Raw genomic sequence first — 20137 nt, forward strand, 5'->3', positions numbered from 1 at the left:
CTACCCTTTATTCGGTCCCAGCGAAACCCTACATTTCAGCAGGATAATGCACGACTGATGTGGCAAAAAATGTTCGACTGCTGCCCTGGTCAGATTTCTCAGCAATTGAAAACGTATGGTGAATGGTGGCCGAGCAACTGGTTCGTCACAATACGGTAGTCACTACTCTTGATGAACTTTGGAAACGTGTTGAAGCTGCATGAGCAGCTGTACCTGTACACTCCCTCCAAGCTCTGTTTGACTCAATGCCCAGGCGTATCAAAGCCGTTATTACGGCCAGAGGTGGTCGTTCTTGGTACTGATTTCTCGGGATCTATGCACCCAAATTTCGTGAAAATGAAATCACATGTCAGTTCTAGTATAATATATTTGTCCAATGAATACCCGTTTATCAGCTGCATTTCTTCTTGGTTCATCAATTTTAATGGCCAGTAGTGTAGTACAGGCTAAATTAACATAAAAGAAGATGTATGGCGAGAATTTTTACTCACCATTCCGGGAAACCACTGCGGCAGCGTGAGGGGACAGAAAGGATTAATGCTAGTTAGTACGAGCAAGTTGGGCAGGACACAGCAGAGGCAGTGTAGCAGGAGTGTGGTAGGAGTGTACTTACACTCGGCTCGTTGACGACGTTGAAGGCCTCGATGGGCAGGGCGCGCGTCGACGGGCGCTCCGTCGTCGTGGTGGTGGGCGGCGGCTGCGTCGATACCGCCATCAGCGACCCCAGCTGTGGGCACAGAGCGCCGTGAGTGCGCGGCCGACACAGTTCTGAGGCTAAAAAAACTTGCAATTCGCGATTCAACCCAACACAAAACCCGAGGTAGGCAACCCAGGTTACATTGTCCATGCCCAGGACAAATGGTGCAAAATGGGCTGCCTATCTTGAGGTGCGTGAAATATTTTCCTGGGAGGTTTTATTTTGCCCACGCTCTACACCTAGATCTATGTCCACACTCCTCAAACCACTATGAAGTATATGGCAGAGGCTATTTCTCACTTATCTGTAATTAGGGCCTATTCTGGGCCTGTTCATGAATGGAGCACCGGAAGAATTATTACTTAAATGTTTCTGTGCGATTTGTAATTGGTCTAATCTTATCCCCGCCGTCCCTACAGCAGCGATGAGCAAAAGAGTTCTAATATATTCCTAGATGGATCACTTAAAAGTTGAATCTTGAAACTGAATATTTGGACTTCTCTCGGGAAAGTCGACGATTATCTTGAAGCATCTTCCAATTCGGTTCTTTCTGTATCTTTATGACATTCTTCCATTGTTCAAACAATCCTCTCATCTTTCGTCCTATCTTTAGCTGTATATATTCAATGTCTCCTGTTAAGTCCTTAATGGTATAAGTAGCGCATACGTTAGTAATGTTCTAGTATGTTTAAACTAATGTTTTGTAACCAAATTCCTTTATAGAATTACTGCATTTTCCTTGTATACCATCAACCTGGATCTGCTACCTGCTTTATCTACGACGAAGCGGATGCGATGATTCTATTTTATGCCCCTACGAATGCTTACACGCAGATATTTCCGGGACTTGACCAATTCTGGCTGTAACTCGTTGATACTGTAGTCACAGTATACTAGGTATTATTTTCATTTTTTGCAATGCAAAAATTTTTATTACTAAACATTTAAAGCAAGATTCACTCCTCTGAAATTTTCATTATCAAGACCGAATTGTGTGCTGTTTCAGTACCAAGCCTGAATATTTGTGCAGTCTTTTTTCACATAGTACTTCATCATACGTAACTTTAGCATTCCCAAAGAGTCTACTGTTACTATTAATATTCTCTGAAAGGTCATTAACACGCAACATGAAAAACAAGAATCCAACACCTCCTTCTGAGCCATACCTCAAACTACTTCTGTTTCGATGTCTCTACATCCAAAATACCGTAGACGTAGGCTTCCGCAGCCGTTGTCACAGTCAATAAAATTCTTCTGTGTTTCAGGCCTAATTGACAACTATATAATTTCGACGTGTCAGTGACTACTGCAAGACGCCTTCATCAGGGCGTATGGCTTGTGAGTAGTATTAACAACCGACCTACAAACTAGCGAAAGAATTGCCTCTGTGGCTTAGATGTCCAGAAAGCCACACAGATTCATACTTCAGGGACTCCGTCGACTTTGTAGCACTTTTGAAAGTCTCGGGTACGATTCTGACGGTCAGTTTTGACGTCAAGTCTTTATTTACGCATGTAACAGTGACGGACACCATGAACATCTTAGAGGAACGCATGGCACATGGCACCTGGTATATGCGAGCTAGTGCGCCACTGTTTGACGACCATCTCTTTCAGGTGGAAAGGGGATTTCTATGAGCAGACGGGCTGTGTAGTTATGGGTTCCCCTATATCGCCTGTCGCAGCACGCATTTTTATGCAAGCGTTCGAAGAACCACCACTCCAGTCCGCACCATTACGCCCAGAGTGCTGGTTACGACACGTGACGACACCTTTGTCATCTGTGCCACACGAAGAAGAAGAGCTTCAGAACTGCCACCCACGTCTCAACCAGCAGCACAGCAAAATTCACTTTACCATAGAGATAGAAAAGAACGGGGTACTGCTTTTTCACGATGTGGAGGTATACCGTATGCCTGACGGGAAGCTTGGACACAGAGTTCATAGGAAGCCATCAACACGGACAGGAACCTGCATGGATCCTCCCACCACCATCCTATACAAAAGAAATCGGCCCTGCAAACTTTAACTAAGAGAGCCTACAGGATCAGCGACGAACCCAATCTCGAATCTGAACTACAGAACCTCAGGCCCATTTCTGAGGCTAGCTGAGGATGATACATAAAACTATGGCGCCAACGGAGGAAGATAATAGGGAGGTACAGAACGAAGCACAGAACACCGTCCTGCTATCATACGTACAAGGGGTTACTGAATGTCTGGGTGAAATTCTCTGCCGGGCAGGAAATAAGCCGAGTTTCCGTAGCGACAGCAAAATAAAAGACGTCCTGGGCTAGACGAAAGATACAATTGACAAGTTTCATGTCGCTGGAGTTTATGAAATCAGGTGCGAATGTGGACTGGTGTATGTAGGTGAGACTGGGCGTCCAATAATCACAAGGTTATCTGAACATGAGAGATATATCCGTCTCAAACAATACAACAAATCAGTGGTGCCAGAACACCAGGAACAGTGCACGATGAAGATCGAAATTCGAACGGCCCGTGTACTTACGAAAGAGCCGTTTAATTTAAGGCAAAATATTGGAGAGGATATAGAAATACATCTAATTCTACATTTATACTCCGCAAGTCACCCAACGGTGTGTAGCGGAGGGCACTTTACATGCCACTGTCATTACCTCCCTTTTCTGTTCCAGTCGCGTATGGTTCGCGGGAAGAACGACTGTCTCAAAGCCTCCGTGCGCGCTCGAATCCCTCTTACATTCGTGATCTCCTCGGGAGGTATAAGTAGGGGGGAAGCAATATATTCGATACATCATCCAAAAACGCACCCTCTCGAAACATGGCGAGCAAGCTACACCGCAATGCAGAGCGCCTCTCTTGCAGAGTCTGCCACCTGAGTTTGCTAAACATCTTCGTCACGCTATCACGGTTACCAAATAACCCTGAGAGGAAACGCGCCGCTCTTCTCTGGATCTTCTCTATCTCCTCCGTCAACCCGATCTGGTACGGACCCCACACTGATGAGCAGTACTCAAGTATAGGTCGAACGAGTGTTTTGTAAGCCACCTCCTTTGTTGATGGACTACATTTTCTAAGGACTCTCCCAATGAATCTCAACCTGGTACCCGCCTTACTAACAATTAATTTTACATGATGATTCCACTTCAAATCGTACCGTACGCATACTCCCAGATCTTTTACAGAAGTAACTGCTAACAGTGTTTGTTCAGCTATCATGTAATCATACAATAAAGGATCCTTCTTTCTATGTATTCGCAATACATAACATTTGTAAAGGGTCAGTTGCCACGCCCTGCACCAAGTGCCTATCCGCTGCAGAACTTCCTGCATTTCGCTGCATTTTTTCTAATGCTGCAACTTCTCTGTATACTACATCATCATCCGCGAAAAGCCGCATGGAACTTCCGACACTATCTACTAGGTCATTTATATATATTGTGAAAAGCAATAGTCCCATAACACTCCCCTGCGGCACGCAAAAGGTTACTTTAACGTCTGTAGGCGTCTCTCCATTGATAACAACATGCTGTGTCCTGTTTGCTAAAAACTCTTCAATCCAGCCACACAGCTGGTCTGATATTCCGTAGGCTCTTACTTTGTTTATCAGGTGACAGTGCGGAACTGTATCGAACGCCTTCCGGAAATAAAGGAAAATAGCATCTACCTGGGAGCCTGTATCTAGTATTTTCTGGGTGTCATGAACAAATAAAGCGAGTTGGGTCTCACACGATCGCTGTTTCCGGAATCCATGTTGACTCCTACAGTGTAGATTCTGGGTTTCCAAAAACGACATCATAAGCGAGAAAAAAACATGTTCTAAAAATTCTACTACAGATCGACGTCAGAGATATAGGTCTATAGTTTTGCGCAAATGCTCGACGTCCCTTCTTGAAGCCTGGGATTACCTGTGCTCTTTTCCAATCATTTGGAACCTCCCTTTCCTCCAGAGTCTTGCGGTACACGGCTGTTAGAAGGGGGGCAAGTTCTTTCGCGTACTCTGTGTAGAATTGGTATCCCGCCCGGTCCAGTGGACTTTCCTCTGTTGAGTGATTCCAGTTGCTTTTCTATTTCACGGACAATTATTTCGATTCCAGCTATTTTTTCGTTTGTGCGAGGATTTAGAAAAGAAACTGCAGTGCGGTCTTCCTCTGTGAAACAGCTTTGGAAAAAGGTGATTAGTATTTCAGCTTTACGCGACCCTATAACGTGAATATAGAAGACTGGGCCGGCCGCTGTGACCGAGCGGTTCTAGGCTCTTCAGTCCGGAACTGCACTGCTGCTACGGTTCGAATCCTGCCTCGGGCATGGAAGTGGGTGATGTCCTTATGTTTAAGTAGTTCCAAGCCTAGGGGACTGATGATGCTTCAAATGACTCTGAGCACTATGTGACTCAACATCTGAGGTCATCAGTCCCCTAGAACTTAGAATTACTTAAACCTAAGGACATCACACACATCCATGCCCGAGGCAGGATTCGAACCTGCGACCGTAGCAGTCCCGCGGTTCCGGACTGCAGCGCCTAGAACCGCACGGCCACCGCGGCCGGCGGGACTGATGACCTCAGATGTTAAGTCCCACAGTGCTTAGAGCCATTTGAACCATTTCAAGAGAAGTTGGGCACCGACTTCCAGCGTATGGCTACCAGCAGTCACAGCTTTGCTGAAGGTCAGCTCACGCAAAGCAATAGGCGCGCGGTAGGCCGCAGCGGCGGGGGGTACACAGAGTACTGACGTGCCCTAGAAGGTAGTAGGCAGCAGTATACAACGCTACGCTGCAGTCGTCGCCTAGTTTCTACCAACGGCAAACAATAATGGAAACTCCAATGGAAAATGCCTATTTCTGACAATGATATCACGTAATGCAAAGACCAATAAAATAACACCTAACAGCCTTCCCACTCAGCCTCATTTCCAACGACGGTACTCCTCCATAGTGTATAAGTAACTAAACGAGTGCTCGTTCAGCAGTTAGCAGTACACCCTGAGGAAGGCGACTTGCAGTAGTCGCAAAAACGTCGAAATTTAATAGTTCACAATGCCGCCTCAAACCCAGGAGAATTTTGTTGACTTAAAAAAATACTGTATGAAAAACGATTTCCTTGATCCACGACTTACATGATGTCATGTGAGAACAGTGAGTGTAGAGTTTCAAATGAGTCTGGTTTCCCTCATCCGTGATGATTGCTATGGAGGAAAAGAATCTCGATCGAGACACCTTATTGTTACAATTTAGCTCAAAATATGTTCTTACATTCTCCACAAATGTTTTTAGGGGAATTGTGAACTGGTGTGACACACGTTCTCATGCAATCACTGGTTGCGGTATTTTATTGAAGGAACTTACCGTATATTATGGTGGCTAGCGGAGTATGGATGTAGATGTAGATGTAGAAAGGAACAGAATCCGGTAGGGACACGACCGGACGTTGGAGCTTTGTTCAGTTTTCACGATATCAGGACGACTGGCCCTGAAATGTGTGTAGTATATCAAGCGAACTGGTACAATAGACAGAAATTTCCATTCAGTGATTCCTGCGCCTTTTGGCGTAAGTCATTTTGCTTCATCCAGAAGTCGTTCTTCCCCATATAAAAGCTTCGACATACACTGATGAACCAAAATATTATGACCACTGCCCACCGCGACGGCGGATGCCTCCTGGTGGCGTCTTGGGCAGGGGGCGCGCTATGAAACGTATGTAAGCGCAGCAGAGATGGATGGGGATCACCCTAGCGAAGATATGGGCTCCAGGTAGGGAAGTCCTCTGAGATAAGAATTTTTCTCAGATTATTAATAAGAAAAGCTTTTGAACGACTATCTAGAAAACGGGGGAGCTGGTCCAATGTTCACGTGCTACTGTCGCGTGCATCTATGTAAGAGGATAGGGCAGCGAAACTACCACTACGCGTTAAATGGTTGGGCGTCCAAGATTCTTCAGAGGTCGTGGTGTGCAGAGGCTTGTCTGCTCTGTAAAGTTGAATAGATGGCGATATGTCGCATCTCTGCCGAAAGAGCACAACGCTAGTGTTTCGGAAATAGCGTTAATCGTACATTGTTGTACACGGAGCTCCGCAGCAGACATGTACACATGTTGACCCAACGAAATCGTCAATAACGTTTGCAGAGGGTATGGTACCCTCGGGATTCGACCGTAGATCAATGGAAACTCCGCTCTTTTCATGAATCACTTGGTTGCTTCACTAGGTCGCTGATCGTCCTCAGAAACGCCGTCATAGGGTGAAAAGCGGCTTGAAACGTGCAGTGTGCTACGGATGCAAGCTGCTGGGAGCAGTAGTACGCTATGGGAGACATTTTTCTGTGTTTGCATTGGACCTGTGGTAGTAATAGAAGACACACTGGCAGCTGCGAACCCCCTGCATCCCTTCTTGTGTGAAGTCTTCCCCGATGGCGACGTCATCTTTCATCAGTATAATTCTCCGTGTCTCGGAGCCAGGATCGTGTTACAGACGTTTGCGGTGCATTGTAGTGAACTCACGTAGATGTCTCGGGGACAAAATTTGCTTGATGTAAATGCTAGGGGACCTATCTGGGTCGCAATCTGGCACCATCACCGCATGTGAAAGTCAGCGGCGCTTTATTTAAGCAAATTACGAGACCTTTTCGTAGACATCTAATGTCCAGTACCTTCAGAAACCTAGTAACGAAGTGTCGGATCCTTGATACACAGAATCAGTGACGTACGTCTTTCTAAAGACAGGCGAACAGTTTCTTAAGCAGGCAGTCATAATGTTTTGGTTCTCCAGTGCATATTAGAAACAGATCTATGAAACTAGAGGTAAAGTTCAGCTTTAAGTTGAATGCAACATTGATCGCAAAGGCACCCCGAATACCAGGTGTACTAACTGAAGCTATCGCTTTCACTGCTTCACAGCGGTTACAGGGTTTTCTCTACACCAGGACTCAGTCACACTTCGTACATAAGGTGATCAGAACCTGCAGGCAGTGCCAACTCTTTTCAGAGTGAACATTTTTTTAAACCATCATCTGATACATGAAGTACATAATGCAATTGTCATGTATTCGTAAATTGATGTTATATTTTTCGGAACTGAGTTATCCTTGTAAAATCATACAGTGCTATGAAATAATTAAGTCTACGGCTTCTGTAAATCTTCCATAGGATGCAGACTGCCGCTCTAAGAGTTCGAGCACCTAACTGGAGGCCGTAGCTGAGAATGAAGTGGAACTAGATTGTAGCCTGTGCCCCTGTTATTTAATCTGAACATCGAGTGAGCAACAAGGAAAGCAAGGATATATTCAGTAGAAGGAGGAAAGTGCCCCATTGTGGAGGGTATCTCCTCTACATCCTCCTAGAAAGGAACGAAACGTTGGCTTCCAGCAAGAAATTATTGGAATATTTTAATACGTGTGACTTTGCAGACGTTTACGCTTTACAACTTTCTGTTTCCGTCTGCGTGTCTAGATGCGCGTGTGTTTGGAGGGGTTTGGAACTGAAGGATAAGACGACGTGGGATAACAAATACTGATGACAGACTGAGAGTCGTAACCAACTCACTCACAAAGGAAGCAGCTTACAAAGCAGCGATTCGTCCTGTTACTGAACGATGCTCGCCATTCTGGGAGGCTTTCAAGGTGGAATTAACTGAGGAGATAAGACCCTAGCAAAATGAGCGCGTCGCAACGTGGTTTAGTTTATTCTGAGGAAAGCACAAAGAAACTATCTGGAGCCCCTTCTGCTGCAGGTTCTGAACGAGTATATATGGCGAGAATCACCGCGCTGCAGTTACCGCCGTTTTGTTTCGAGTGTTGCCTTCCGTCACTTGGGGAGGAACCTCGTGTTTAGCGAGCCGCGACCTGTTCGTCACGGTTTGCGTTCGGAAGCGCACCGTAGCTGGCGTCGCTCGGACTGGGCTGCCGCGAGGTATCGGCATTCCACGTCCACATGTCACGACGCGGTAATCTTTACACTCCACCCTCAGTCAGTATCCGTTACCAGTAACTGCCTTCTTTCCTTACCGTGTTTCAGTTGCATTTACGTCTCGTATTTTCTTCCTAATGACTTTGTTCTGCTACTGTAAGTACTTCCGGAACTACCTGTAACACCTAACTTGTCCTACAGCAAGTCAGTTTCTCTCCGCTTGTCTATTACCTGCGACAGTTAGCTTTTGACTGGGCTACCTCGTATTTCTTCGCCCATGAACCACAGACCTCGCCGTTGGTGGGGAGGCTTCGGTGCCTCAGCGATACAGACAGCCGTACCGTAGGTGCAACCACGACGGAGGGGTATCTGTTGAGAGGCCAGACAAACTTGTGGTTCCTGAAGAGGGGCAGTAGCCTTTTCAGTAGTTGCAGGGGCAACAGTCTGGATGATTGACTGATCTGGCCTTGTGACACTAACCAAAACGGCCTTGCTCTGCTGGTACGGCCAAAGGCTGAAAGCAAGGCGAAAGTACACCCGTAATATTTCCCGAGGGCATGCAGCTTTACTGTATGATTAAATGATCATGGCGACCTCTTGGGAAAAATATTCCGGAGGTAAAATAGCCCCCCATCCGATTCTCCGGGTGGGGAATACTCAAGAGGATGTCGTTATCAGGAGAAAGAAAACTGGCGTTCTACGGATCGGAGCGTGGAATGTCAGATCCCTTAATCGGTCAGGTAGTTAGAAAATTTACAAAGGGAGATGGATAGGTTAAAGTTAGATGTAGGTTGAATTAGCGACTTTCGGTGGCAGGAGGAACAAGACTTTTGGTCATGTGAATACAGAATCAAGTAGGTAAAAACATGAGGGCTTGTAGAAATCCTTGGGTGACAGAAGAGATACTGAATTTAATTGATGAAAGGAGAAAATATAAAAATGCAGTAAATGAAGCAGGCGAAAAGGAATACAAACGTCTCAAAAATGGCTAAGCAGCCATGACAAGAAGACAAATGCAAGAATGTAGAGGCTTATCTCGCTAGGAGTAAGATAGATATTGCCTACAGGAAAATTAAAGAGACCTTTGGAGAAAAGAGAACCACTTGCATGAATATCAAGAGCTCAGATGGAAACCTAGTTCTAAGCAAAGAAGGGAATGGAGAAAGGTGGACGGAGTATTTAGAGGGTCTATACAAGGGCGAGGTACTTGAGAGCTATATTATGGAAACGGAACAGGATGTAGATGAAAATGAAATGAGAGATATGATACTGCGTCAAGAGTTTGACAGAGCACTGAAAGACCTAAGTCGAAACAAGGCTCCGGGAATAGATAAACATCCCATTAGAATTACTGACAGCTTTGGGAGCCTGACAAAACTCTACCATCTGGTGGGCAAAATGTATGAGACGGGCGAAATACCCTCAGACTTCAAGATGAATATAATAATTAGAATCCGAAAGAAAGCAAATGATGACAGAACTATCAGTTTTAGACGAATGAAAAAACTGGTAGATGCCGACCTCGGGGAAGATCAGTCTGGACTCCGCAGACATATTGGAACACGTGAGGCAATACTGACCCTACGACTTATCTTAGAAGCTAGATTAAGAAAAGGCAAACCTACGTTTCTAGCATTTGTAGACGTAGAGAAAGCTTTTGACAATGTTGATAGGAATACTCTCTTTCAAATTCTGAAGGTGGCAGGGGTAAAATACAGGGAGCGAAAGGCTGTTTACCATTTGTACAGAAACAGTCGGGAGACATGAAACGGAAGCAGTGGTTGGGAAGGGAGTGATACAGGGTCGTAGCCTCTCCCCGATTCTGCATAATGAGCAAGCAATAAAGGAAACAAAACAAATATTCGGGGTAGTTATTAAAATCCATGGAGAAGAAACAAAAACTTTTAGGTTCGCCGATGCCATTGTGATTCTGTCAGAGACAGCATAGGACTTGGAAGATCAGTTGATCGGAATGGCAGTGTCTTGAAAGGAGGATATAAGATGAACATCAACAAAATCAAAACGAGGATAATGAAATGTAGCCATATGAAGTCGGGTGATGTTGAGGGTATTAGATTAGGAAATGAGACACTTAAAGAAGTAAAGGAGTTTTGCTATTTGGTTAGCAAAAGTAACTGATGATGGTCGAAGTAGAGAGGATATAAAATGTAGACTGGCAATGGCAAAGAAAGCGTTTATGACGAAGAGAAATTCGTTATCATCGAGTTTAGATTTAAGTGTCAGGAAGTCCTTTCTGAGAGTATTTGTATGGAGTGTAGCCATGCATTGAGGTCAGTCATGGACGATAAATAGTTCTGACAAGATGAGAATAGAAGCTTTCGAAATGTGGCGCTACAGAAGAATGCTGTAGATTAGATGGGTAGATCATATAACTAATGAGAAGGTATTGAACAGAATTGGGGAGGAGTTTGTGGCACAACTTGACTAGAAGGGATCGGTTGGTAGGACGTGTTCTGAGGCATCGAGGGATCACCAGTTTAGTACTGGAGGGCAGTGTGGAGGGTAAAAATCGTAGAGGGAGAGCAAGAGATAAATACACTAAACAGATTCAGAAGGATGAAGGCTGCAGTACGTAGTAGGATATGAAGCAGCTTCCACAAGATACAGTAGAATGGAGAGCTGCATCAAACCAGTCTCCGGACTTAAGACCACAACCGTAACAACAACCTTGCATTTGTGTTTCCTAATTTATGAAAATATGGTTCCATTACGAGAATCTACAATCTTTCAGTAGTCTGTAGCTTTCCTGCTGTCCCTCCTGTCTCTAATTAAGTCATTACTAGGCGATGGAACACTGTAGTAGGACAGGACCACGCACGGTCCGGGACAGAGCATTAACAAGTGGGTGGTCTGTTAGGCAGCAATGAGATTTAGTAAATCTTTGAAAGTCATTCATTCCATATTTCCATAGTCTGCGTAACAGCAGACAGCTAGAAAACTTGGAAAGGCCGAGTGGACACACAGACATGATTGAAACTTTTTATACTTTGCAGAGCGTTTGGATCTTGTGTCAAAACCCTAGAGATTTCCGATGGTTGTCTCCGGCCATGGAATGTTGTGTGTGACTTACAGTCGAGGCCGTATAATATTACCACGATACTACACCTGCTAATTAAGGGAATGAAAGAAAGGAGGGAGCGAATCATGGTACTGGCACCTAAGTCAGCATCAAGTAGGCTGTCGGACATCACATTCGTGGAAGAGGTCTCAGTACTGCGAAGTGTGGAAAGCAGTTCTTGGAAAAATCCTAGCTGTGAAGGAGGGTAATCGATCAGCGTGTAGGGGCAGTTTCCGTCAAACACTACGCTCCGACCCTGAGTCTCGGTCTTAATCTGGTAAGGCTGCTCACAATATGAAATTTCCTGTTGCAGGATGAATGATTAATTCCAGAATCAACCCTTGGACTGTGAAGTTCGTCCCCGATATCCATTTTCCTATACTCCACTGCACTTTCTGGTGTTTAAGGTCCGACGTTTCAATGTTGTCATGACAAATACTGTATGTAGGTAGGTGGAAAATCGCCTTGAAGTCTCTGCTTTCTACAAAATCAAGTGAAAAATCTGAAATTCACGTATCGATCTATAGGATCTGAAACATGTCGAAAATCTGTTCTCAAGTAAAGGCTTTTCATCAGAATGAAACCGTCGCAAGAAAAACTGCGTCAAACGATTGATGTGGTTTTTTAGGAGAACGATACGCAACAGTTTCACAGCAGCAGACTGCTTTCCATTCGTGTCACACATTTTCGGTTCTGATAAAATTAAGAATGAGTACAAGTAGGTGACAGATAGATACCGCATACACGAAAATTAAAGAAACGTTTGGAGGCAAGAAAGCAGCTGTGTGATATTAAGAGCTCAGATGAAAAACCAGTACTAAGCAATGATCGGAAAGCCGAAAGGTTGAAGCAGTGTATATGGGGGCTATAGAAGGGAAATGTTATGTTATGGAAAGGGAAGAGGACGTAGTTGAAGTTGAGACGGCAGAATTTTTCAGGCCACTGAAAGTCCCAAGTAGAAACAAATTCCCTGGAGTAGATGACATTCCCTAAAAGCTACCCACATCCTTGGGAGACAATGTCATGACGAAGCTATTCCACCTGGTCTTCAAGATATATGAGACAGGCGAAATACCACCAGACTTCAAGAATAATGTAATATCTCCAAAGCAGGAGCTGACAGGTGTGAATATTACCGAAATATCAGTTTGATAACTCATGGTCGGAAACTGATAACACGAATTATTTGCAGAAGAACGGAAAAACTGGTACAACCCGATCTCGAGAAGGATCGCTTTAGATTCCGAAGAAATCTAGGAGCACTCGATGCAATACTGAGCATGGGCTTGTTTTAGAAGACAGGTTAAGAAAAGGCATTTGTAGACTTAGGGAAAAATGTTTTGACTGGAAACCTCTCTTTAGTTAGCATGGGTATGAGACAAGGATCTAAAGGTTAATTACGACTTGTACAGAAAACAAGACGGCAGTTACAAGACTCGAGGGCCACGGAAGGGACCCAGTGGCTGAGAAGGGAGTCAGAGAGGACTGTAATCTATGGTCGATGTTATTCAGTCTGTACACTCAGCAAGTAGTACAAGAAAGCAAACAAAAGTATGACGCATGAATTAAGGTTCAGGTAGAAAATTAAAAAGTTTACAGTCTGCCGATGGCATTGTAATTCTGTCAGAGACAGAAAACGACGCGAATGGACAGTTGAATGTAATGGTCAGCGTCTCGAAAGGACGATATGAGGTGAACAGAAGCAAAACAAGTCTGATCTAATATAGCTGAATTAAATCAGGCGGTACGGAGGAAATTACGTTACGAAACGAGATACTGAAAGTGGTGGACGAGTTTTTTCTATTTCAGTGGTAAAACAGTTTGGGATGGTCGAAGTAGAGAGGATATAAAATGTGGACTGGCTATGCAAAAAATAGGAAGTCGTTTCTGAATGTAGTTTCAAGAGTGTAGTCTTGTATGAATACTAACGTGGAAGATAAACAATTCAGGAAAGAAGATATTAGAGTCTTTTGAAATGTGTCGCTGCAGAAGAATGCTGAAGATTGGATGGGTAAATCGTCTAACAAATGAAAACATATTTGACAGAATTTGAGAGAAAAGAAATTTGTTATACAGTTTGACTAAAAGATGAGATCGCCTGATAGGGCACATTGTGAGACATAATGGTACCGCCAGTTTGGTATTATAGGAGAACGCTGGCGGTAAAAATCGCAGAGGGAAATCGAGACATGAATACAGTAAACAGATTTTCAAGACTGTAGGTTGCAGCAGTTATTCGGAGATGAAGAGGTTTGCACAGTATAGAATAACATTGAAAGCTGCATCAAACCACTCTATGGACTGTAGGCCACAACATCAACAACAACAATAACACAATTAAAAGAATTATGGATCTACTGATGCGGAATAAGTAACTCCTAGCTACGATGATGCAAACAGAAATCGTATTCCTGTTCAAAAAGCGGCACATTTGAAACGTGTGACGAGGTTGAATCTGCAACGAGACGACGAAAGATTAAAAGAAAGGCGTACAAAACCGTAAGTGAAAAAGACGAACTGTGAACAGTTACTGTGTGCGCACGTTTAAACAACAAAGTTTCAGGTACGTGTGACTAACAGTGTCAGGTAAAATTACTGCTCATACAAAGTGCGCCTACTACATTCTTTACATGAAGTGTGTGAAGAGAAGAATGAGTAACGTCAACACAGGTATTCCCGCGCAGTATACTTTTTGTGTCGTTGTAAAGAAGAACAAGTTTAGAAAACGTTTTTGAAAAATGTAGTTGAGCGCCTTGAGGTGCTGGTATGTTAGGCGAAACATAAAATTGTCAGATGATAAAACAATGAATACTCTGCTGGTATCGTATCATAAAAACTGAGCTGTGGCGTGTGCACATTCACGTTAAAACGATCATCGTCACTAACGATGTGAAAGATAAAGCGTTAACGTGAATGGGTACAGTCCATATCACAGTTTTTATAGATTGACGATGTCAGTTATATTAACACAGTTGAAAGAATTATGAATCCACTGATGGGGAAGAAATAACTGCTAGCTTAATGGTGCAAACAGCAATCGCATTTCTGTTCGTAAAAAGCGGCAAATGTATTTTTTATGGTTTTATCATCTGACGATAACGATCTTGCATTGACGCTGTAAATACTTTGATGAATCTGACGTTGATCAGACGACTGAAATTGTTCACTGGAATAAAGTATTTTACTAGCAGCTCAAGGCGGTAATATGACGTTTTTAAAGTATATAACTGTGGCGCACACCCCTTTCGATAATATATTTTAAAAAGTAATTTGAAGTAGTTTATGGTATAAAATATTGTTACTAGATTATTTTATTTTATGAAATCTGTTCCATAAAAGTGGGCAGAAAATCTGTTAAGGAGGAGAAAGACGTACTGTCAAGAATGAGACATATGCCATAAAATATGGAAGATACATCTTTGTGTAAAATTACTAATCCTAGTTTCTAACAACCACCACGGACATCATTAATATTTTTTTCACATAAATTAGAGTGATGACTCATAAAAATTGTTTTCATTTTCTTCACCACTGGAGCACCGTCTGCCGATACGGAACCTCATTCATTAATTGAGTAGGGGATACGAGTATTAGTTCCACCAAGCATCTGAATGAACTGTTACAGCACTGCCCAGCCTCACCAGCCTCAGATTTTATTAGCTTCTCCGTCCTGAGTCATCTGCCTGTTTTAATGCAGCCCACCACGATTTCCTCTCCCGTACGAACCCTCTCGTCTCTGAGTACCGACGAACTCTCTTAGTTACATTCTGGGTATACGTCTTATTCTTTTTCACGTGTGCAGTTACTTCTCTTAACACGGAATTTATTCCATGATGGCTTAATACAGATCGGGTCATTGTATCCCTTCTTCTTTTACGTACATTCCTTCCCCTGGCGGTTCTCCAGATGATTCAATCACTTCTGATCTGAGCAGCCCATTTCATTTTCAGCAACCATCTCGAGCACTTGGTTTGTCTTCTTTTCCGGTTTTCTCTGTGTCCATTGTACATTTGGTCCCTAAGTTTGATGTTAAGTTTATGACTAATATCGTTTATAGAATGAAATTTTCACTCTGGAACCGAGTTTGTGATGATATGAAATTTCGTGGTGGATTAAAATCGTGTGCCGGCGAGATTCGAAGTCGGAAACTTTGCCTTACGCGGGCAAGTGCTCTGCCAACTGAGTTCCCCGAGCACAGCTCGAAAGCCGTCCTCACAGTTTCACTTACGCCAGGCAAATGTCATAAGCTCGAGTCTCGGTCCAGCACTCACTTTCAAATCCTCCAGGAAGTTTCAATATCGTTTTGGATACTTCCGATTACTTTCGCCTGTCTTTGGTCTACCGTCAGTACACTCGACTAGTGTCTGAAGTCGTGCTGAAGGCAACTGACACCGTGAACCCTGCTGGGTTCTGCGTAAATACCTAAGGCATGCTGCATAATGTTCGTGTCTGGGGAGTTTGGTGGCCAGTCTAAGCGTTTACCCTCAGAAGAGTTTTCCCGGAGCCACTGTGTTGCAATTCTGCACGTGTGAGGTGTCGCACTGTCGTGCTGCAATTGCCCAAGTCTGTCGGAATATACAATGGACAGGATGTTTACGTACGTGCCACCTGTCAGATTCGAATCTAGACGTATCAGAGGGGCCCTTATCACACCAAATTCACACGGCCCACACCATTACAGAGCCTCCACCAGCTTGAACAGTCCCCTGCTGACTTGCAGGGTCAATGGATTCATGAGTTTGTCTCCATACTCGTGCACGTCCAACGGCTCGATACAATTTGGAACGAGATTCGTCCGACCAGGAAGCGTGTTTCCAGTCGTAAACAGTACAATGTTGATGCTGATGAGCCTAGGCGAGGAGTAAGGTTTTGCGTCGTGCAATCAAGGATGTCTCGTTCAATGGTTCGCACGCTGACACTTGTTGATGGCCCAGCATTGAAATCTGCTGTTATTTGCGGAAGGGTTGCACTTCTGTCACGCTGACGATTCTGTGGTTTCACCGCCAGACACCACACTTGCTAGGTGGTAGCCTTTAAATCGGCCGCGGTCCGTTAGTATACGTCGGACCCGCGTGTCGCCACTATCAGAGATTGCAGACCCAGCGCCGCCACACTGCAGGTCTAGTATAGAGAGACTCCCTAGCACTCGCCCCAGTTGTACAGCCGACTTTGCTAGCGATGGTTCACTGACTACATACGCTCTCATTTGCACAGACGACAGTTTAGCGTAGTCTTCATCTACGTCATTTGCTACTACCTAGCAAGGCGCCATATTCAGTTACTACGAATGTATTCTGAACAAATAATATTATGACTCATGTACCGTCAAGAGCGACGTTCATGGTTAATGGATTAAAGTTAAGTATCAAACTAATTCCGTCCGTTTTCTGAATTCTGATTCCTTGTCATGTTCCAGACCTCACGTCAGTATAGTCCTTCCCTCCTCACGCCAGCCTGCGTGACCTAAAACGAGTGCATTTCGGCCTCCTCTAGTAACACGGTGTTGGCTCTTCTGCCAACACAACAGATCCTTCAGTCAATGTTGGTCCCGTTCCTTTTTTGACCGCAGCGATGTGGGAGATTGGATGTGTTACAGGATTCCTGATATTCACGGTACACTTGTGAAATGGTCGTACGGGAAAATCGGCACTTATCGCTACCTCGCAGATGCTGTGTCCTATCGCTGATGCGCCGACTATAAACCACTTTCAAATTCGCTTAAATCTTGAAACTAGATATTGTATCAGCAGTAACCGATCTAAAACCTACACCAGACACTTGTTGTTTTACACAGGCGTTAGCGATCGCTATGAGGTATTGTGCCTCTTTCGATATCTCTGTAGTTGAATACACATGCCTACACCAGGTTCTTTGGCGCTTCAGTGTAAATGTGTCACTGATGGGTACTTCTCGCGTACAAGTAGTGCTGCCGTTCGCTGCTCCATCTATATTTACTTATCGATTCATCTGTGTGAGCGCACAGCGGTGACAATTTTTTCGTCACATCAGCTTATTTATGAAGATGGCCTGCGAACACGACGTCGGGCTAGTTTATCGGAGGCAGCGATTTGTCGTGTCGAAAGCAAAGAGCAATAAACGTAAAACGCCAGTCCTACCGACTGGGTCGCAGTGATACAGCTTGTATTATACTCACATGCCGGCCCCGCGTCTCGTATTTCGCGACGTAACACTCGTAAAGAGTTATCGCGGGATCCGGGGCGTTCTGGAAGCCCCCACGGCAGAGCGGCGGAGCCCCACTTGCCGCGGCGTAGCACAGTGGCTGCAGCGCCGGCACTCCATAACGCGGCGCTCGTAAAGCGGCCGGAACGGGCCGCGTCTGTCTGCGAGCGCCCGGCGGCGTTTATTCGCTCGCTGAGCGCTTTATTCGGGCCGGCAAAAGGTTGCCGCCTACTCGGCGGCTCGCCGGCGCCGGCAGCTGGACCGGGCCGACGTGAGGGCCGCTCGACGGCAATCACAGTTTACGGCGGCCGGCCTGCGACCAGGGCGGGGGTGCGGCTGCGCCTCCAGTTCCGTCCAGTGGCGCGCGGCGAGGCTCTGCCAGGTGGCGCGCAAAGCCTTGTTTACGACTCGCCGCCGCGCTAAATCTCGCGAGATGGCACCGTGAACGCTATCCCCTCACAACGTTCTTCACACGGCCTCCGCCGCGACCGCGACCGCGACGCTGTACCACTTTGCTACGGCTACGACTCGCTCTCCGTTGTCCCGTAGTGGGATCTTCTCCAGGAGCAGGTCTTTCTTAGTGGTTGAACGATCTACATTCCAGTGTGTGAGGTTCCAGTGCTCCCATTCCGGCAATGATACGTTTTCATGAGTGCGTAATGTACAATGTAGAGATGGACAAACTGAAACACGTACCTGTTTCCAGACAAATGCAACAGTACAATGTAATGTTTCGATACGCTGTTTGGAAACAGTGAAACAGTGTGTGTTTTGAAATCTAATATCCTTATACATTTTATCAAAAAAATGGCTCTGAGCACTATGGGACTCAACTGCTGTGGTCATTAGTCCCCTAGAACTTAGAACTACTTAAACCTAACTAACCTAAGGACATCACACACATCCATGCCCGAGGCAGGATGCGAACCTGCGACCATAGCAGTCGCACGGTTCCGGACTGCGCGCCTAGAACCGCGAGACCACCGCGGCCGGCATACATTTTATCATTTTGAATGTCTACTGTATAAGTATGTCCATTGTTGTTGTTGTTCTTGTGGTCTTCAGTCCTGAGAGTGGTTTGATGCAGCTCTCCATGGTACTCAAACCTGTGCAAGCTTCTTCTTCTTCCAGTACCTACTGGAGCCTACATCCTTCTCAATCTGCTTAGTGTATTCATCTCTTGGTCTCCCTCTACGATTTTTATCCTCCACGCTGCCCTCCAGTACTAAATTGGTGATCCCTTGATGCCTCAGAACATGTCCTTCCAACCGATCACTTCTTCTAGGCAAGTTGTGCCACAAACTCCTCTTCTCACCAATTCTATTGAATACTTCCTCATTAGTAATGTGACCTACCTATCTAATCTTCAGCATTCTTCTGTAGCACCACATTTCGAAAGCTTCTATTCTCTTCTTGTCCAAACTATTTATCGTCCATGTTTCACTTCCATACATGGCTACACTCCATACAAATACTTTCAGAAATGACTTCCTTACACTTAAATCTACACTCGATGTTAACAAATTTCTCTTTTTTAGAAACGCTTTCCTTGCCATTGCCAGTGTACATTCTATATCCTCTCTACTTCGACCATCATCAGTTATTTTGCTCCCCAAATAGCAAAACTCCTTTATTACATTAAGTGTCTCATTTCCTAATCTAATTCCCTCACCGTACCTCGACTTAATTCGACTACATTAAATTATCCTCGTTTTGCTTTTGTTGATGTTGATCCTTTCAAGACACCATCCATTCCGTTCAATTGCCCTTCCAAGTCCTTTGTTGTCTCTGACAGAATTACAATGTCATCGGCGGACCTCAAAGATTTTATTTCTTCTTCATGGATTGTAATACCTACTCCGTATTTTTTTCGGGTTCCTTCACTGCTTGCTCAGTGTACAGATTGAATAACATCGGGGACAGGTTACAACTTTGTCTCACTCCGTTCCCAACCACTACTTCCCTTTCATGGCCCTGGACTCTTATAACTGATATCTGCTTTCTGTACAAATTGTAAATAGCCTTTCACTCCCTGTATTTTACCCACTGCTTCCGTTTCATGTCTCTCGACTGTTTCTGTACAAATGGTAAACAGCCTTTCGCTCCCTGTATTTTACCCCTGCCACCTTCAGAATTTGAAAGACAGTATTCCAGTCAACATTGTCAAAAGCTTTCTCTAAGTCTACAGATGCTACAAACGTAGGTTCGCCGTTCCTTAATCTAGCTTCTAAGATAAGTCGTAGGGTCAGTATTGCCTCACGTGTTCCAACATTCCTACGGAATCCAAACTGCTCTTC

General features: G+C 44.7%; 1 protein-coding gene across 1 annotated transcript in view; it reads right to left on the reverse strand.

Moving 5' to 3' along the window:
• The window catches only part of LOC126354239 (collagen alpha-1(XVIII) chain-like), a 504706-nt gene that overhangs the window by 90517 nt on the left and 394052 nt on the right, over nucleotides 1-20137 (reverse strand). The window contains exon 17 of the mRNA XM_050003737.1: nucleotides 614-727. Within this exon, the coding sequence (XP_049859694.1) occupies nucleotides 614-727 (114 nt within the window). The remainder of the gene's footprint in view (nucleotides 1-613; nucleotides 728-20137) is intronic.

This window comes from Schistocerca gregaria, chromosome 3, assembly GCF_023897955.1.
Source record: "Schistocerca gregaria isolate iqSchGreg1 chromosome 3, iqSchGreg1.2, whole genome shotgun sequence".
NCBI classification, from domain to species: Eukaryota; Metazoa; Arthropoda; class Insecta; order Orthoptera; family Acrididae; genus Schistocerca; species Schistocerca gregaria.